The 18,905-nt window shown below is 43.5% G+C and overlaps 1 protein-coding gene across 2 annotated transcripts in view; it reads right to left on the bottom strand.

Moving 5' to 3' along the window:
• The window catches only part of LOC117407275 (sodium/hydrogen exchanger 7-like), a 41,050-nt gene extending 25,262 nt beyond the window's left edge, over positions 1-15,788 (bottom strand). For both annotated transcript variants that reach the window (XM_059029462.1, XM_059029463.1), the window contains exons 1-3: positions 15,364-15,788; positions 7,617-7,819; positions 5,059-5,136 (exon numbers count right to left, since the gene is read on the bottom strand). In XM_059029462.1, the coding sequence (XP_058885445.1) occupies positions 5,059-5,136; positions 7,617-7,819; positions 15,364-15,649 (567 nt within the window). In that variant the 5' untranslated portion in view covers positions 15,650-15,788. The remainder of the gene's footprint in view (positions 1-5,058; positions 5,137-7,616; positions 7,820-15,363) is intronic.
• Between the last annotated feature and the right edge of the window lie 3,117 nt (positions 15,789-18,905).

Raw genomic sequence — 18,905 nt, 5'->3', positions numbered from 1 at the left:
CATGACATTGCATTGCTGCAGTGCTTTCCAAACACAGTTCATGACACTGCTGCAGTGCTTTCCAAACACAGTTCATGACATTGCATTGCTGCAGTGCTTTCCAAACACAGTTCATGACATTGCATTGCTGCAGTGCTTTCCAAACACAGTTCATGACATTGCTGCAGTGCTTTCCAAACACAGTTCATGACATTGCATTGCTGCAGTGCTTTCCAAACACAGTTCATGACATTGCATTGCTGCAGTGCTTTCCAAACACAGTTCATGACATTGCATTGCTGCAGTGCTTTCCAAACACAGTTCATGACATTGCATTGCTGCAGTGCTTTCCAAACACAGTTCATGACATTGCATTGCTGCAGTGCTTTCCAAACACAGTTCATGACATTGCATTGCTGCAGTGCTTTCCAAACACAGTTCATGACATGACATTGCTGCAGTGCTTTCCAAACACAGTTCATGACATTGCTGCAGTGCTTTCCAAACACAGTTCATGACATTGCATTGCTGCAGCGTTTTCCAAACACAGTTCATGACATTGCATTGCTGCAGCGCTTTCCAAACACAGTTCATGACACTGCATTGCTGCAGTGCTTTCCAAACACAGTTCATGACATTGCATTGCTGCAGTGCTTTCCAAACACAGTTCATGACATTGCATTGCTGCAGTGCTTTCCAAACACAGTTCATGACATTGCATTGCTGCAGTGCTTTCCAAACACAGTTCATGACATTGCTGCAGTGCTTTCCAAACACAGTTCATGACATTGCATTGCTGCAGTACTTTCCAAACACAGTTCATCTTTTGTTTACTGGCCTGTCCTTGGCTATTAGTTAACTCTGGACTAGATTGATTGCCTACAATCCCAACACAGTCCGGTAACAGATCCAGTTGCAGGTTAGATACGACACATTTCCACATACGTATGTATGTCTGAGACAATGAGAGAAATACTACGAGGGAGACTTACAATAACTGGAGCTAGCAAAACAATGGAAACTATGCTACTGTAAATGCATAGTATAACCACAGGAAAAGCACAGGAAAAATACCATGCAAAATATCATGGTGAACTTTATATCAGGATGTTGCTGCCTGTGTGTTGAACAGACCCTGCAGTCTCTTTATATCAGGGTGTTGCTGCCTGTGTGTTGAACAGACCCTGCAGTCTCTTTATACCAGGATGTTGCTGCCTGTGTGTTGAACAGACCCTGCAGTCTCTTTATATCAGGATGTTGCTGGCTGTGTGTTGAACAGACCCTGAAGTCTCTTTATATCAGGGTGTTGCTGCCTGTGTGTTGAACAGACCCTGCAGTCTCTTTATATCAGGGTGTTGCTGCCTGTGTGTTGAACAGACCCTGCAGTCTCTTTATATCAGGGTGTTGCTGCCTGTGTGTTGAACGGACCCTGCAGTCTCTTTATATCAGGGTGTTGCTGCCTGTGTGTTGAACGGACCCTGCAGTCTCTTTATATCAGGGTGTTGCTGCCTGTGTGTTGAACGGACCCTGCAGTCTCTTTATATCAGGGTGTTGCTGCCTGTGTGTTGAACGGACCCTGCAGTCTCTTTATATCAGGGTGTTGCTGCCTGTGTGTTGAACAGACCCTGCAGTCTCTTTTCACGTACAGTAATTGCTTTGATATTTGTATCCCTATTACATTTGCAGCATGTCCTTACTCATAAATCATTTGTGAAATCTTATTTTCAGTTCAAATCACACCGTGTCGTGAAAATGTCTTGATAATGTTGAAAAAAACTGTGCAGGTATACATACAACACAGCACTTCAATCAGCATAACATCAGCTCAATACCCTATCAAAACACTGCAAGAAAGAAACAGGAAGAAAATGAGGCAACAACTGACAGCACAATAAACCCTAGATATGCCATGCTCTACAAACACCCCTCCCTCCGGGACTAAGAACAGAAGAGAATGCCCAAATGAGAGGAGGCATTCGGCCCATCAGCACTCGTCCGGTTCCTAGCAGCTGATTGATCTCAGAACTTTGTCAAGTCGGGTCTTGAAGGATCCAAGCCATTCTGCCTCATCATGACCAAGTCCTGAATTCCCCTCCTCTGTCTATGCGAGGAACGTCACTTACCTTTTCACACCTGCACAAGGTAGCATCTAATACAAACCAGCCCACGCAAAATCATCTTAATGGGACTGCAAGAGATTATCATCCCTTTACCAAACCCAGGGGTACAAGAACATGAACAAACTCATTTCAACATGACCAAGTCCAGAATTCCCCTCCTCTGTCTACGCGAGGAACGTCAATCACCTTTTCACAAGAACATGAACATAGCCTCATTTCAACATGGAAGACATTGAGAAAGACACAGTGGAAATTGGCATCGAACTTGAGAAGTTTCTTTCAGTAGAACTACATAGAACTCAGCAGGCAACACCAGTAAGCAATGTGCTTCATTGTTAAAAGAAAGGGAAGGAGGGAGGGTAGAGGAAGTGGAAGCTCTTCCTGATGCTGCCCAAGTCCTGCTTACTCCGAATTCCCTGTCTCTAAAACACACAACAACAAGCACTACATATACTGAAGACCCCCGAAATGTACCCCGGAGAACTAGAGAATCAGCAGATACTGCAAATCAGGAGCAGCAGCAACACCTGCACCTGCACCAACACCTGCACCTGCACCTGCACCTGCACCTGCACCTGCACCTGCACCTGCACCTGCACCTGCACCAACACCTGCACCTGCACCAACACCTGCACCTGCACCTGCACCAACACCTGCACCTGCACCTGCACCTGCATCACCAGCATTCATTTCTTTCAATACAGTTTGCTATTAGACCAGAAGTTCTGTTTTGGAACTTGTCCAGAGCAAATCACAGTCCTAACATGAATGATGTCACTTCCTTTGAAACCCCCCAGCTGAGTTCTATCCCCTCACTGTATATCTGAGTGCGTACCAGCATGTGTCAGGGTTCAGCCGTCTCAAAGGGTCTCTCGCAGACATCTGCATGTGGAAGAAAGGGGGCCCTTTCTGTCTGCTGCACCACTGCATTGCTGGCAAGCTTTGTACTCACTTACTCCAGGAATGGCTTAGATAAACATGGCATAGATACACTGTACCGGCGTGTGGATGGTTCATTAGCAGCCAGACCTGTCATGTACACAATTACCAGCCAAGCATGGAATATTATCAGGTGTCAAGCCTGCCACAGAAACACTCTGGGGTCCTGTGGCGGAGTGTCCCATCCCTATATATTTATTTATTATTATTTGTATTATTGTTTGCGGTGCGGATAACAGCGCCACGTATTTCTTATTGTTTGTATATTTAAAAACCCAGTGAGGATGCGTGGCTGATCAGTTACTGATTATTTAACTAGCTGACAGTCACGCATCCTTACCAAATGCGTGCAGGCTGTGGCCGAGGGGTAATAAGATAATTAACAGCTAGTTAACCCCTTGGCCAGAGTATAAGAACCTGCAGCTGTCCGTGCTGCGGGGGTTGGGTGTACAGAGAGGAGGTACGGGGAGATAGAGAGGAGAAGCGAAACATAACAATTGCTATTCGTTCAGCACGATACTTGTTTGTCCGTTTCGTCCCGTTTGTGTTTGTTTACTGTTTTGTTTGGCCCTTGTGCCCGTTTGTTTTGTGTGTGTGTTTTGTTTAACTCTTTTATTTTCATTATTATTTAATAAAGAAACCGAGCGCTTTCGCGTCTCGGTTTTAACCTGCAGCTGCTGTGTGTCTGTGTTTCTGGTCTGTGGCGTCACCACACCTCACCACTGCAAGCCATCCTGCCACAGGTCCTCATGCACTTTACAATGGAAATGTTTTACAATAGCAAACCAAAGAGTACACAAGGGTTTCTGTTACCCCACGTAGGGAACTGAAAGACATCTGTTTCATCCCTTCCTCCCGCGAGGGCCCATTCTATTCAACACACGGCTGCTTTTTCTATCTGCAGACAGTTGGAGGTTTTACCCATTTGGAACACGCCCACAGGACACATGCACTATGCAGTGTCGGGTTTCACGATGAGACTTACAACCACAGATCTGCGGGCAGCGTCGGTGCTTTCCATCGCAAGCGCTCAGATTATTACAATGAAGCTGCCCACCCTCCAGTTGTTAGACTGGGTGATTTCCTGATCAATCTCTGGAGGGAGATGATTGTGGCTGTGCTGATCCAGTGCATTTAGGAGACAAATGTGGACAGACCAACATGCAGGACATAAAGTACAGGAGCTTTCCTTTAACCCTCCGTCAACTGCAGGGTTTGTATGTGGAGCTGAAAGCTGTGGGCTTGAACCCGGCTCCCTGGGGCGAGGAGGGGGGGCTCACTGAAGTGACAGAACACTCTGAGCTTTCAGTACTTTGAGAAAGAAGAAGAAGAAGAAGATCACCAAGGAGCCAGACTCCACTAGATCCTGTAGTCATGAATAAGCAGCTTTCTCCCCATGGAGACACACACACACCTTTTACAGGACTTACTTTTAAAATAGAAAGCGTGGTCTTAATGACATTTATACTGTAACAATAATCCCACACCGCATGCAGGACATGCCTGAGTCTCACACACTCCTACTGTAACAATAATCCCACACTGCATGCAGGACATGCCTGAGTCTCACACACTCTTACTGTAACAATAATCCCACACCGCATGCAGGACATGCCCGAGTCTCACACACTCTTACTGTAACAATAATCCCACACCGCATGCAGGACATGCCCGAGTCTCACACACTCTTACTGTAACAATAATCCCACACCGCATGCAGGACATGCCCGAGTCTCACACACTCTTACTGTAACAATAATCCCACACCGCATGCAGGACATGCCCGAGTCTCACACACTCTTACTGTAACAATAATCCCACACCACATGCAGGACATGCCTGAGTCTCACACACTCACACACACACACACACTCTTACTGTAACAAAACTTTAATAATAATAATACAGTAAACAGGTCTTTTCAGCAGAGGCCATGGTGAATTTGGTGGTTTTACATACTGTAGGATCTCAAATATTTTACAAGCGTCTTTGCCAGCGACATTCAAAATTAACCATTTACCTTTTTAAGACTATATCCAGCATGGAAAATGATCGGAGGCAGTAAAATGTTGAAGAAAACCTCTGGGTCAAAAGTGACCTGCAAAAAAATAAATCAAATCGAAATGATTAACCCTGTTGGGATTTAGAGAGTATACATTTACAGTATGTGTTACTGCACAGAGGGTACTGAAGCAGGAATGTCCAACGGTTGCAGTTTCAGCTATTCCAGGTTTTAATACAAGCTTCATTGGCCACAGTGTGTCTAGCTAACAAGCGCAGGTGTGTCTTATTAAACTCATAGTAAAACCAGGAATGGATCAAACTGCTCTGTAATGGGAGTCTTGTTTCCATCCCTGTACTAGTTTTAAAATGTGTAAAGTGCGGTTTAAAGTGAGTTTCAGGATTCTAAATGATCCTGTGGGATAATCGTTGATTGATGAAAGGGTGGCCGTAGCACTCCAGATACCATAGACAAAGAGAAGGAGATGCGATACCTTTTATTGGACTAACTAAACAAAAATTACTCATTAAAAAATAATGAATGCTACACTCGGAACCTGATTGTCTGAGGCAATACATATGGTTTAAAAATGTGACCCAAGAAATTTTTCTTGTCCTGTTCAATTTGGTGCTACCGCTAATAAACAAACAGTCTATTTGTACAGCAAGTGTGACAATCTGGCTCCTCCTCAGAGTCTGATGATCTCAACAGTGTGCGCTACAGAACGTACCAGCCAAGTTCAAGCCCGCTTCTCTAATGCGAGGCATGCTGGATGCAGGCATGAGGCATGCATCTCCAGGGCTTTTCTGTTTAAGAATGTAAAAACAGCTTTTCAAACACAGTACAGTATTAGTATAGTACAGGTATTCTATTGCACCATTGCAGCAAAAGCTTTGCCTTGAAAACTATCCTCTCAAATCCCTTATCCCCTCACAATCCAGGGACTGGGTCGTGACTGATGGTGTTTATTTTATAAAAGGCTGTGTGGTGGTGTTAAGGGAATCAATATACTGGAATGTCACAGTGTGGAAACTCCCAGTGACTCAGAGTCTCAAGACTGACAGCATGTGTCTGGAGGAGGAGGAGGGGGGGGTCTGTAAGCATTGCCACATCGTCACACTTGAATAGACAGGTATGAACCGAGTGCAGTGCAGTTCAACAGGACTGGAGTGCTGTTCTCATTTCTTCATTTCAATGACCTGGAGTACCTGATGTTTAGAAATCATTGTTATTTAGACAATGTGCTCATACTGCTGTGCGAGTAGGTAAATGGCAGGAACTTGCACACATACAGTACCAGCATACACCAGGCTCCACAGCCTGCAATGGAATTACTATGCAGATCAAATCGGTCACATCTTGAATATCAGCTACTGAACAGGATTGCTTTATCTAAATGTTCTATAAGATTTGAATTTCCTGCTCCTCATTCACTTCCTGCACTACAGGTGATAAGGTGTTTCCTCTACAGCCACAACCACAATGCTCAACATACGCCCTTATAAAAGTTTAGTGCGGTGTGTTTGCAGTCCTCGCCACGTTTCCCATGGTTGTACTCTGCATTTACCATAGTGTACCCTGGCTTGCCACGTCTATTGGTAGGCTTTACCATACCTCATTATTCTTTACAATGCTTCCCTATGCTTTCACTGTGCTTTATTACACTTTGCTATGCTTCTAATGTGGTAAACGTTTACAAGGGCAGGCATTTAACTGAAGGTCTTGCAGATAATATACAGGAGTAACACATATGCACAACAGTAATAAATGGTGTGCGGGTTGTGATAGTAACAATGTTCAGTAAAAGAGTGTTCGACAAGACAACTCCCCCAGTGTGAAGTGAACCGGGACTGTGAGAGCGGTACCTTGACAAGACCCCCCCCCCCCCCGAGCAGTATGCTATCAGTGTGAAGTGATCCAGGACTGTGAGAGCGGTACCTTGACAAGACCCCCTCCTCCCCAAGCAGTGTGCTATCAGTGTGAAGTGATCCAGGACTGTGAGAGCGGTACCTTGACAAGGCCCCCCTGAGCAGTGTGCTTTCAGTGTGAAGTGATCCAGGACTGTGAGAGCGGTACCTTGACAAGGCCCCCTCCTCCCCGAGCAGTGTGCTATCAGTGTGAAGTGATCCAGGACTGTGAGAGCGGTACCTTGACAAGACCCCCTCCTCCCCGAGCAGTGTGCTATCAGTGTGAAGTGATCCAGGACTGTGAGAGCGGTACCTTGACAAGACCCCCTCCTCCCCGAGCAGTGTGCTATCAGTGTGAAGTGATCCAGGACTGTGAGAGCGGTACCTTGACAAGACCCCCCCCCGAGCAGTGTGCTATCAGTGTGAAGTGATCCAGGACTGTGAGAGCGGTACCTTGACAAGACCCCCTCCTCCCCGAGCAGTGTGCTATCAGTGTGAAGTGAACCAGGACTGTGAGAGCGGTACCTTGACAAGACCCCCTCCTCCCCGAGCAGTGTGCTATCAGTGTGAAGTGAACCAGGACTGTGAGAGCGGTACCTTGACAAGACCCCCTCCTCCCCGAGCAGTGTGCTATCAGTGTGAAGTGATCCAGGACTGTGGAAGCGGTACCTTGCGCAGCATGTCGTTCTGCTCCACGTTGTGGATCTCCCGGGAGTTGATCTCTCCCTTCAGCGTGTACTCAAAGAACTTCCCACTGACGTTGAGCAGCAGCGTGCTCACGGGCCGGCCTGTCAGGGCACAGCTGGGGGGCGTCTTCTTGTGGTAGCTGGTGGAGGGAATGCCATAGCGCAGAATCACCCCGACCAGCAACCCTGAGAGCAAGAAGAGAGAGTTAGGCATCATTATCACACACAGAGTGTGTGTGTGTGTGTGTGTGTGTGTGTGTATGTACACACATCTGTCTGTACAGTAGTCTCTCACTAATCTAAAGTTAGGCCAGGATCCTGTTCAGGTTTTACAATTTGCAAAGAATACTGATTGGAATCTGTACCCTACAAAAACAAATGACAGTATTGTAGAATTATTACATTGAAGGTTGGTTTCTACAACGGCTTTTAACACACATTTATTAGCAGCAATAAATCACAGAGGTAATATGTGACTGTGACATCACTGCCACAGCGTGCATTATTAGCTTTGAGCAAAGCTTATTATAAACAGTACCCCCAATAGGGTGACTTCATACAAAATCACCAGATTGCAATAGAGACAGCGTGCCTCGACAAATCTATCAAAGATTGATCGTCCAATAGAGACAGCGTGCCCAGACAAACCTGTCAATGATTGATCGTCCCAAACGCTATTTTTAATCTGCAGTCGCTTGCTGCAGCGCTGGGCACGGGTACAGATCATCCCTTTCATCTGGCAAGAGCTCAAATCTCTCAGGTCTGATTCATGCCACACAGCTGAATTGCTCTGCACTGTAGATTTGGACACCGAGAGTGTGCTGGCTGTGTTTCAATACAAATACAGTCCTACTATACTTCCACTGGAGTACAGCTGTATGCTAATCCTGGCTGCACTATTTAGTTATTTTAGGTTTTTTCCAATGAAATATTTAGACCACTCAAGCACATGGGCTGGGCATTAAAAACACACTTGCCACAGCACTGTCAATAGGATGTATTCTTCTAAAAGTTCACCGTGGTATTTTTGTAGTTTTCCCAGGCTTTCCCCACTGTGATACCATGCATTTAACATAGCTTATGAATATGCTTTACCGTACCATGCTATGTTTTACAATGCTTTCACTTTGCTCTATTACTCTTTGCTATGCTTTTAAAAGGGTAGAGTCAGTCTAGGCAACCTAAACAGCAGTGGTTTGACATGGAGATTCTGAAAGGAGTTTAACCCTTTCAGTGCCAGGAGGATAGGATTCTGGGGTCCTCCAATACACCAAAAGAAAGACCTCATAATGAGGGTCACAGTAGTGTGGACACTAGTATCATGATGACCAGGGCAGGCAGTATTCTATATGAACACATATGTAGAGGATAGTATAGAAGAATTAGCAATGAAATTAGGATCCGAGTAGCGATGCTCCACAGGTAAGCAAAGATGGGCAGATGACCTGACAGAGAGACACCTCCCTATATCTCCAGAATCCGAGTCAATAGCAAGTTTCATAACAACTGGAGAAGCGGTTCTGCATAAGGAGACTTTAATTCAGGGGCTTGAATGAAGTACTCGGTTTTAAATTGGGGTTTTTCCATCCCATTAAAAAAAAATTGCACCAATGACGATTTGGAGTAAATAGTAGCTTTGATAATCTAACCCTGTAGGTTTTAATACCAGACATAAATCTAAATATTTTAAAATCAATATGTTCATGTCGAATTCTAATGCACAGTGCATTGATGTGTCCCAAACATAATGAAAGCAAGTGTCTGCTCCAGACAAACTGCATTAGAATTGACTCTGCACCAAACAAGCCCCCAGTGACCCCGAGTGCTAGGAGAAACACCCAGCCTGGGACACGCAGGACGACAGCTCCGTGCAGTGAAACTACTTCAAATACTCCTGCAAAAGCACCCCTGGGCACTGCTGTGGCTAGCGCTGAAAGAGAATGAAAAAAAACTAAAACACACACATCACTCTGCCAGAATGGGATTTGCGCTTCTCAGTCTAAACCAGAGATGACCGAATGTGGCCCAAAGGGGTACTTACTGTAATTGGGACCAGGGAAGACAACATGAAAATACTGACAATAACAATACACGAATGATCCAATGTGCTGGATGTTAAAATGTGGAACAGGTTTCTTACTAGCCGGTATGTAGAGGTTTTCAAAATACCGTAAAAATGATTTAGAAAATAAATGTTTCCGGTGCCTTACAAAACAGTAAATTGAACTCTACTACTAGAATACTACTTTTAAACCTTAAACAAGCCCATACCACAGAGAGATATGAAGCAGAACATACAGGAACAAGCCCATACCACAGGGAGATACGAGGGAGAACACACAGGAATAAGCCTATACCACAGGGAGATATGAAGCAGAACACACAGGAACTAGCCCATACCACAGGGAGATACGAGGGAGAACACACAGGAATAAGCCTATACCACAGGGAGATATGAAGCAGAACATACAGGAACTAGCCCATACCACAGGGAGATACGAGGGAGAACACACAGGAATAAGCCTATACCACAGGGAGATATGAAGCAGAACACACAGGAACTAGCCCATACCACAGGGAGATACGAGGGAGAACACACAGGAAGGACAGGATGGCTTTGTCGCCGACCATTATTTTCAGCTTTCCGAAGCTACTCTTTGGCTAAGGCTGAAATTATTGGAAGGAGCTTTTTCTTTCTTTTGACTTTTCAAAGACTTATCGTGGCACCTGAATACAGCTTACCAAAGCATATATTTAACACTTTTAATAAGCTGCCACCTTCAATTAAATCATTATCTGAGTAACAAACTGCGGCCCGCTGAAAAGTGTGCTTGATCATCAAGCAAAGCATAGAGCACTCCCTGCGCACTGAACCGGGAGGTAGAGTAGAAACTCTCTCAATGGAAACTGGGAGCCGGGAGGTACAGTGGAAACTCTCTCAATGGAAACTGGGAGCCGGGAGGTACAGTGGAAACTCTCTCAATGGAAACTGGGAGCCGGGAGGTACAGTGGAAACTCTCTCAATGGAAACTGGGAGCCGGGAGGTACAGTGGAAACTCTCTCAATGGAAACTGGGAGCCGGGAGGTAGAGTGGAAACTCTCTCAATGGAAACTGGGAGCCGGGAGGTAGAGTGGAAACTCTCTCAATGGAAACTGGGAGCCGGGAGGTAGAGTGGAAACTCTCTCAATGGAAACTGGGAGCCGGGAGGTACAGTGGAAACTCTCTCAATGGAAACTGGGAGCCGGGAGGTACAGTGGAAACTCTCTCAATGGAAACTGGGAGCCGGGAGGTACAGTGGAAACTCTCTCAATGGAAACTGGGAGCCGGGAGGTAGAGTAGAAACTCTCTCAATGGAAACTGGGAGCCGGGAGGTACAGTGGAAACTCTCTCAATGGAAACTGGGAGCCGGGAGGTACAGTGGAAACTCTCTCAATGGAAACTGGGAGCCGGGAGGTAGAGTAGAAACTCTCTCAATGGAAACTGGGAGCCGGGAGGTACAGTGGAAACTCTCTCAATGGAAACTGGGAGCCGGGAGGTAGAGTAGAAACCCTCTCAATGGAAACTGGGAGCCGGGAGGTACAGTGGAAACTCTCTCAATGGAAACTGGGAGCCGGGAGGTACAGTGGAAACTCTCTCAATGGAAACTGGGAGCCGGGAGGTACAGTAGAAACTCATTTGCCGGGATTAACCAGATGACTTTCATGACAGCTCCCTCATTAAGAGATGAATAGCACCCCTTTGTCTGGAACATCTAGGCCAGCTCACCTCTTGCAAGAATATAGTGGCTGCTTTATTTTCAGACAGCTGTGTGAGAATTGCTAAATTACCTTTAGGACAAAAAATAATAATGAATGTGGAAGCAGACTACACAACACTGCTGAGCATTAAGAACCAAAGTCATTGTATTTATCTCGCTCTTAATTGTATTATTACTTGTACTGTGATTCTTGAAATGTATTTTTGTTTACGACTGTAAGCCGCCCTGGATAAGGGCGTCTGCTAAGAAATAAATAATAACAATAATAACAATAATAACAATAATAATAATAATAATTATTATTATTATTATTAAAGGCAGGTGGTCTACACTTTACTGCTTTCCAAAGGGCTTTCTGTTCAGCTGGACATGGCCTTGTCAAATGCCCCCCTAATTCAAACCCAGCACAATTCAAGGCATTATTAAGACATTGTTATTAACCATCATTCATGCATAGTCCCCCTGCCACCCCACTTATGCTCAAAGGGTGTGGTTTGGGACTGGATTCTACCCCCAAAACACTGATAAAAAAATATTACACCAAAATGAACTGTAGGGAAAGCTGTTGTCCGAAGTGAGGATTGAGATACTATCATTATAATTTCCATTTGTGTGACCGGGCGACTGTTTCTGGAGGGGAAGGGTTGAAGGCGATGCTCTGAATATTCTATCAGATCTCAAATTACAGCTTGTGGTCACACCGGTTAAAACGAAATGGAAAGTACCTGAGATTGTCAGAGGAAAGCCCAGGAGAGGGTATCCATGCAGATTCAAACAGAACGAGGATTCTAATAGAACAATAGGTATCCATGCAGATTCAAACAGAACGAGGATTCTAATAGAACAATAGGTATCCATGCAGATTCAAACAGAACGAGGATTCTAATAGAACAATAGGTATCCATGCAGATTCAAACAGAACGAGGATTCTAATAGAACAATAGGTATCCATGCAGATTCAAACAGAACGAGGATTCTAATAGAACAATAGGTATCCATGCAGATTCAAACAGAACGAGGATTCTAATAGAACAATAGGTATTGCCTCAGTAGTTCATGATCTCTCAGAACTCTTTTCATTATGACTGGCATCAGGTGCTCGCTCATGTGGAACAATGTTTGTTTGCACATCCCATGGGCTTCAGGTTTGTTTGTTTTTTTAGATCATTTGCATTTTATTTCCACAGTGTGCTCCTGTAAATCTGAAATTCTCCTCTGAGCCAATCAGAGTATTTCAAACAAAGGTAGGGAAAGAATACAGCAGCTTTCCACACATATCCTGGGACTATGAAATTAGTAGACACGAGTTTTCACAGTGTATCAGAATGCATTAGCAAGTATCAGTATCACTTTAACATCACAATTCACCCTGTACTGTATCCCCCAAAACTATTTTAACATCACAATTCACCCTGTACTGTATCCCCCAAAACTATTTTCTTGATGTCTCACAACAAACATCCAGAGTTTCAATGTGCCACCAGTTTGTTATGCATAAAGAAATAAACGTGACTCTCTCAGGGCATTTCAATTTGAACAGAATCCTGCAAAGTGATTTGATGCAATCCTGCAAAGTGATTTGATGGAATCCTGCAATGTGATTTGATGCAATCCTGCAAAGTGATTTGATGGAATCCTGCAAAGTGATTTGATGCAATCCTGCAAAGTGATTTGATGGAATCCTGCAAAGTGATTTGATGCAATCCTGCAAAGTGATTTGATGCAATCCTGCAAAGTGATTTGATGGAATCCTGCAAAGTGATTTGATGCAATCCTGCAAAGTGATTTGATGGAATCCTGCAATGTGATTTGATGCAATCCTGCAATGTGATTTGATGGAATCCTGCAAAGTGATTTGATGGAATCCTGCAATGTGATTTGATGGAATCCTGCAATGTGATTTGATGCAATCCTGCAAAGTGATTTGATGGAATCCTGCAATGTGACTGTTGCACTCTTCACTGACTCTTAACCTGCTATTCAGACTGCTTGTGCACACAGGTCACACACCCAGTGAAGTCAAGATCTTTCCAGTGGTGCTGCTTTCCTTCATGAACCTTCCAGCACTGAAACGTAACCCTTTGATTTAATTAGCAGTTCATCCTAATGCATTTCATTAAAGTAAATTCATGTCAGGCATGTCAGAAAGCATCACTAACCCCTACTTACTGTAGGAGAATACCACAATAACAACTTCCTGTGTCCAGGAAATTAAAGACACTGCACACGCAGCAATGTAAAACACGCAGCCGGAGATGCAGAGGAAATGTCCACTCGTGCTTAGAGAGATGATGTTTGTGTGAACACAAAGAGACTACAGAACTAGAAACAGAGGAATTTCATTATTTCTTAGCATACTTTGAGACAGAGGAGCCTCACTCACAGAAGTAACTAACACAATGCAACATATACTCTCTTGACATCAGCTCTATGGTACATTTAGAATATTCCTATCAAATGCCTGCAACAGTCATTATCACACACACAAACTGGGTGGTTTTTATGAGATCAAGTTGCCATGTCTATATATTCATTGGGTGGTGGTCGTCAGTCAGGGTGTCTAATGGGGGGGGGGGGGGGGGGGGGGGGGTCATTCAGCAAAGAATGTTTGGGAAACCCTGCAATATGGAATCCATGGGGAGTGCTCTCAAAACGCAAGGGACATTGCAGTCAGCAGCATATGTCTCATTCAGCACCAGCACCAGCAACTAACCCATTAGAACAGATGAACAGAACCGCGTACCGGAGAGAGAACGCTGGGCAGGTTCTTTATCCCAGGGCTCCTGCATCGACACAGAGCACTCCCAACACACACACACACGCACACACACTGCAATCCTCTGAGTGCTGGCTGGAATTATAAGATTATTATATAAATTATTACAAGACAGAGACGGCCACGACATAAACCAATAAAACAGTTTCACTGTACAGCAGCTCGAATACTACATTAAAAAAAAAAAAAAAAAAAAAAAAAAAACTACTGCTATGGGTAAAATAAGCAAGCCCGACTCTATATGCAGATCTACAGCAACACCCTGTTTCACAGATGCGAGTCCGCGACTTTGATAAGAAACCAATCTCGTTCTAAATCACTTGCACATTGGGCGAGTGTTGCAAGAGCCTCGTTATGACAGGCATGCAAAATACACCCTTGTCTGTGTTTTTTTTTTTTTTAAGTTGCCTAAAAGTAAAGCAATGCTGTAATCCTGAAGCATTTAATTAAACACTCTGAGGAAACACAGTGCTTGCGCTCACCACAGCTGCAGCAGAGGTGGCAATACGTGGTAATTCAATTTGTTACACAGGAGATCCAGCTGTAACATTAGGGAATGGAACTCGTGTTATATCGGATACAAGACGTATTTACAGCAGAGCACAGCACAGGCCTCAGTAGCCCTCTCAAGATGCAGAGACACACAGGGGCTGGAGGGAGCGGGCACTTTCCTCAATTACCACAACCATTGTTTGGGATAGCGGTACACAGAGGATGTTTAAATGCATTGAACCACACTCTGCTCAAGCTATCTTTGGGAGCTACATGGAACTGATTTGCGATAGCCTACCTGACGTGTTTTGACAGTATGAATCATGACTCGTACAAAGGGTGCAAGAAAGTACTTGCGTGGATGAATTATATCGAAGGACCAATAGTTGCTTAGCATCACAGAAATGTCATTGCCGCAAACCGCATTACTCATGCACTAAAATAAATAAATAAATAACATTTAAAAAATGACATTATTGCAAGCTTCCAGATTTTACGGTCAAACGAATTCTGGAAATGACTAATCATATGATGGCAACATGATAACAAAATAGATTTGTATTTTATTTTAATATTGCAATGTATGTATACTGATGTACCGCGTCTGTCTAACTCAACGCGTTTGGCACCTACAGCCCGACAAAATTATGCAAATGCAGTAAGAAACAAAAGCAAAACAAAAAAAAAACCTTAACACATCTCACCATATATCATAGCCAAGCCCGTCTCGTGCAGAAAGCGGACTCGCCTGTGTTTAAATAACCAGATGGTAAGAATGGTTAATGTCAGCAATAAGATGAACGTTAATAAATTAACACTGTCCTGCCGGTGGCTCTCTTCAGCCTCTTTCTCCGTGGTAAGCTCCTCGATGCCGCTGTCTTCGGCGTTCATCTCACAAGCCTGACAAATCAGGAAGATGACAAAGGGGAATATTGTTTTCCGACCCCAAAGGTAGACGATCCGCTGCTTTGGCTTGTATGCGAGACCCATGGTGGAGTAGAAGAATAATAATAATAATAATAATAATAACGGTCTGCCGCTATCGGTGTTGCTGCTGCGTAGGGAAGTGAAACACAGTGCTATCTACACCATTCAACCTCCGCCCACAGGCGCTGCGGACTGCTCAACCTTTTAAAGACACACTGCGCCATTTACCCGACGCCGTGCAGATCCTTGCCTTAGTGGCAGTGCTCCTTTGGATAAGCGACCGCATACGAAATGAAACAAATACATTAAAAATAGTACACTTTATAGTGCTATTATTATTATTATTATTATTATTATTATTATTATTAGTAGTAGTAGTAGTAGTAGGATAATATACGGTTACAGCAAATTTAAGGTAGTTGTGTTACAGGAAAGCCTAGAAAATGCATAAGAACATAAGAACATAAGAAAGTTTACAAACGAGAGGAGGCCATTCGGCCCATCTTGCTCGTTTGGTTGTTAGTAGCTTATTGATCCCAGAATCTCATCAAGCAGCTTCTTGAAGGATCCCAGGGTGTAAGCTTCAACAACATTACTGGGGAGTTTGTTCCAGACCCTCACAATTCTCTGTGTAAAAAAGTGCCTCCTATTTTCTGTTCTGAATCTAATCTCCATTTGTGACCCCTGGTCCTTTTTTTTTCATTTTTTTTCAGGTCAAAAAAGTCCCCTGGGTCGACATTGTCTATACCTTTTAGAATTTTGAATGCTTGAATCAGATTGCTGCGTAGTCTTCTTTGTTCAAGGCTGAACAGATTCAATTCTTTGAGCCTGTCTGCATACGACATGCCTTTTAAACCCGGGATAATTCTGGTCGCTCTTCTTTGCACTCTTTCTAGAGCAGCAATATCCTTTTTGTAACAAGGTGACCAGAACTAAACACAATATTCTAGATGAGGTCTTACTAATGCATTGTAAACTTTTAACATCACTTCCATTGATTTAAATTCAACACTTCTCACAATATACAGACGTGCTCAAATTTGTTGGTACCCCTCCACAAAAAACGAAGAATGCACAATTTTCTCTGAAATAACTTGAAACTGACAAAAGTAATTGGCATCCACCATTGTTTATTCCATATTTAATAGAAATCAGACTTTGCTTTTGATTTTTTATTCAACATAATATTGTAAATAATAAAACAAATGAAAATGGCATGGACAAAAATGATGGGACCGCTAACCTAATATTTTGTTGCACAACCTTTAGAGGCAATCGCTGCAATCAGACGTTTTCTGTAGCTCTCAATGAGACTTCTGCACCTGTTAACAGGTAGTTTGGCCCACTCTTCCTGAGCAAACTGCTCCAGCTGTCTCAGGTTTGATGGGTGCCTTCTCCAGACTGCAAGTTTCAGCTCTTTCCATAGATGTTCGATAGGATTCAGATCAGGACTCATAGAAGGCCACTTCAGAATAGTCCAATGTTTTGTTCTTATCCATTCTTGGGTGCTTTTAGCTGTGTGTTTTGGGTCATTATCCTGTTGGAGGACCCATGACCTGTGACTGAGACAGAGCTTTCTGACACTGGGCAGTACGTTTCGCTCCAGAATGCCTTGATAGTCTTGAGATTTCATTGTGCCCTGCACAGATTCAAGGCACCCTGTGCCAGGCGCAGCAAAGCAGCCCCAAAACATAACCGAGCCTCCTCCATGTTTCACTGTAGGTATGGTGTTCTTTTCTTTGAAAGCTTCATTTTTTTGTCTGTGAACATAGAGCTGATGTGACTTGCCAAAAAGCTCCAGTTTTGACTCATGTGTCCAAAGGACATTCTCCCAGAAGGATTGTGGCTTGTCAATATGCATTTTAGCAAATTCCAGTCTGGCTTTTTTATGTTTTTCTTTGGGTCTTCCTGGGTCTTCTTCCATGGAGCCCACTTTCACTCAAAAAGCGACGGATGGTGCTATCAGAAACTGACGTACCTTCACCTTGGAGTTCAGCTTGTATCTCTTTGACAGTTATCCTTGGTTCTTTTTCTACCATTCGCACTATCCTTCTGTTCAATCTGGGGTCGATTTTCCTCTTGCGGCCGCGCCCAGGGAGGTTGGCTACAGTTCCATGGACCTTGAACTTCTTAATAATATTTGCAACTGTTGTCACAGGAACATCAAGCTGCTTGGAGATGGTCTTGTAGCCTTTACCTTTACCATGCTTGTCTATTAATTTCTTTCTGATCTCCTCAGACAACTCTCTCCTTTGCTTTCTCTGGTCCATGTTCAGTGTGGTGCACACAATGATACCAAACAGCACAGTGACTACTTTTCTCCATTTAAATAGGCTGAATGACTGATTACAAGATTGGAGACATGTGTGATACTAATTAAAGAAACTAATTAGTTTGAAATATCACTATAATCCAATTATTTATTATCTTTTCTAAGGGGTACCAACAAATGTGTCCAGGCCATTTTAGAATATCTTTGTAGAATAAGCAATAATTCATCTCTTTTCACAGCTTCTTTGCTTTATTCTATGACATACCAAAGGCATGCAAGTATACATGATAAAATAGCTTTTAATTTCATCACTTTTCAGGAGGAATGAAGCATTATTTCAATGAGCTGTAAGGGTACCAACAAATTTGAGCACGTCTGTATCTGAGCATCTTGTTGGCCTTTTTTATAGCTTCCCCACATTGTCTAGATGAAGACATTTCTGAGTCAACATAAACTCCTAGATCTTTTTCATAGATTCCTTCTTCAATTTCAGTATCTCCCATATGATATTTATAATGCACATTTTTATTGCCTGCGTGCAGTACCTTACACTTTTCTCTATTAAATGTAATTTGCCATGTGTCTGCCCAGTTCTGAATGCTGTCTAGATCATTTTGAATGACCTTTGCTGATGCAAGTGTTTGCCACTCCTCCATTTTTTGTGTCGTCTGCAAATGTAACAAGTTTGCTTACTATACCAGAATCTAAATCATTAATGTAGATTAGGAATAGCAGAGGACCTAATACTGATCCCTGTGGTACTCCACCTGGTTACCTCGCTCCATTTCGAGGTTTCTCCTCTAATCAGTACTTTCTGTTTTCTACATGTTAACCACTCCCTAATCCATGTGCATGCATTTCCTTGAATCCCTACTGCGTTCAGTTTGAGAATTAATCTTTTATGCGGGACTTTGTCAAAAGCTTTCTGGAAATCTAAATAAACCATGTCGTATGCTTTGCAATTATCCATTGTCGATGTTGCATCCTCAGAAAAATCAAGCAGGTTAGTTAGACACGATCTCCCTTTTCTAAAACCATGCTGACTGT

This window comes from Acipenser ruthenus, chromosome 8 (genome assembly GCF_902713425.1).
Source record: "Acipenser ruthenus chromosome 8, fAciRut3.2 maternal haplotype, whole genome shotgun sequence".
Taxonomy (NCBI): domain Eukaryota; kingdom Metazoa; phylum Chordata; class Actinopteri; order Acipenseriformes; family Acipenseridae; genus Acipenser; species Acipenser ruthenus.
Note: the sequence above shows the minus strand (reverse complement) of the source record. Positions and strands in the feature narration are given on the sequence as shown.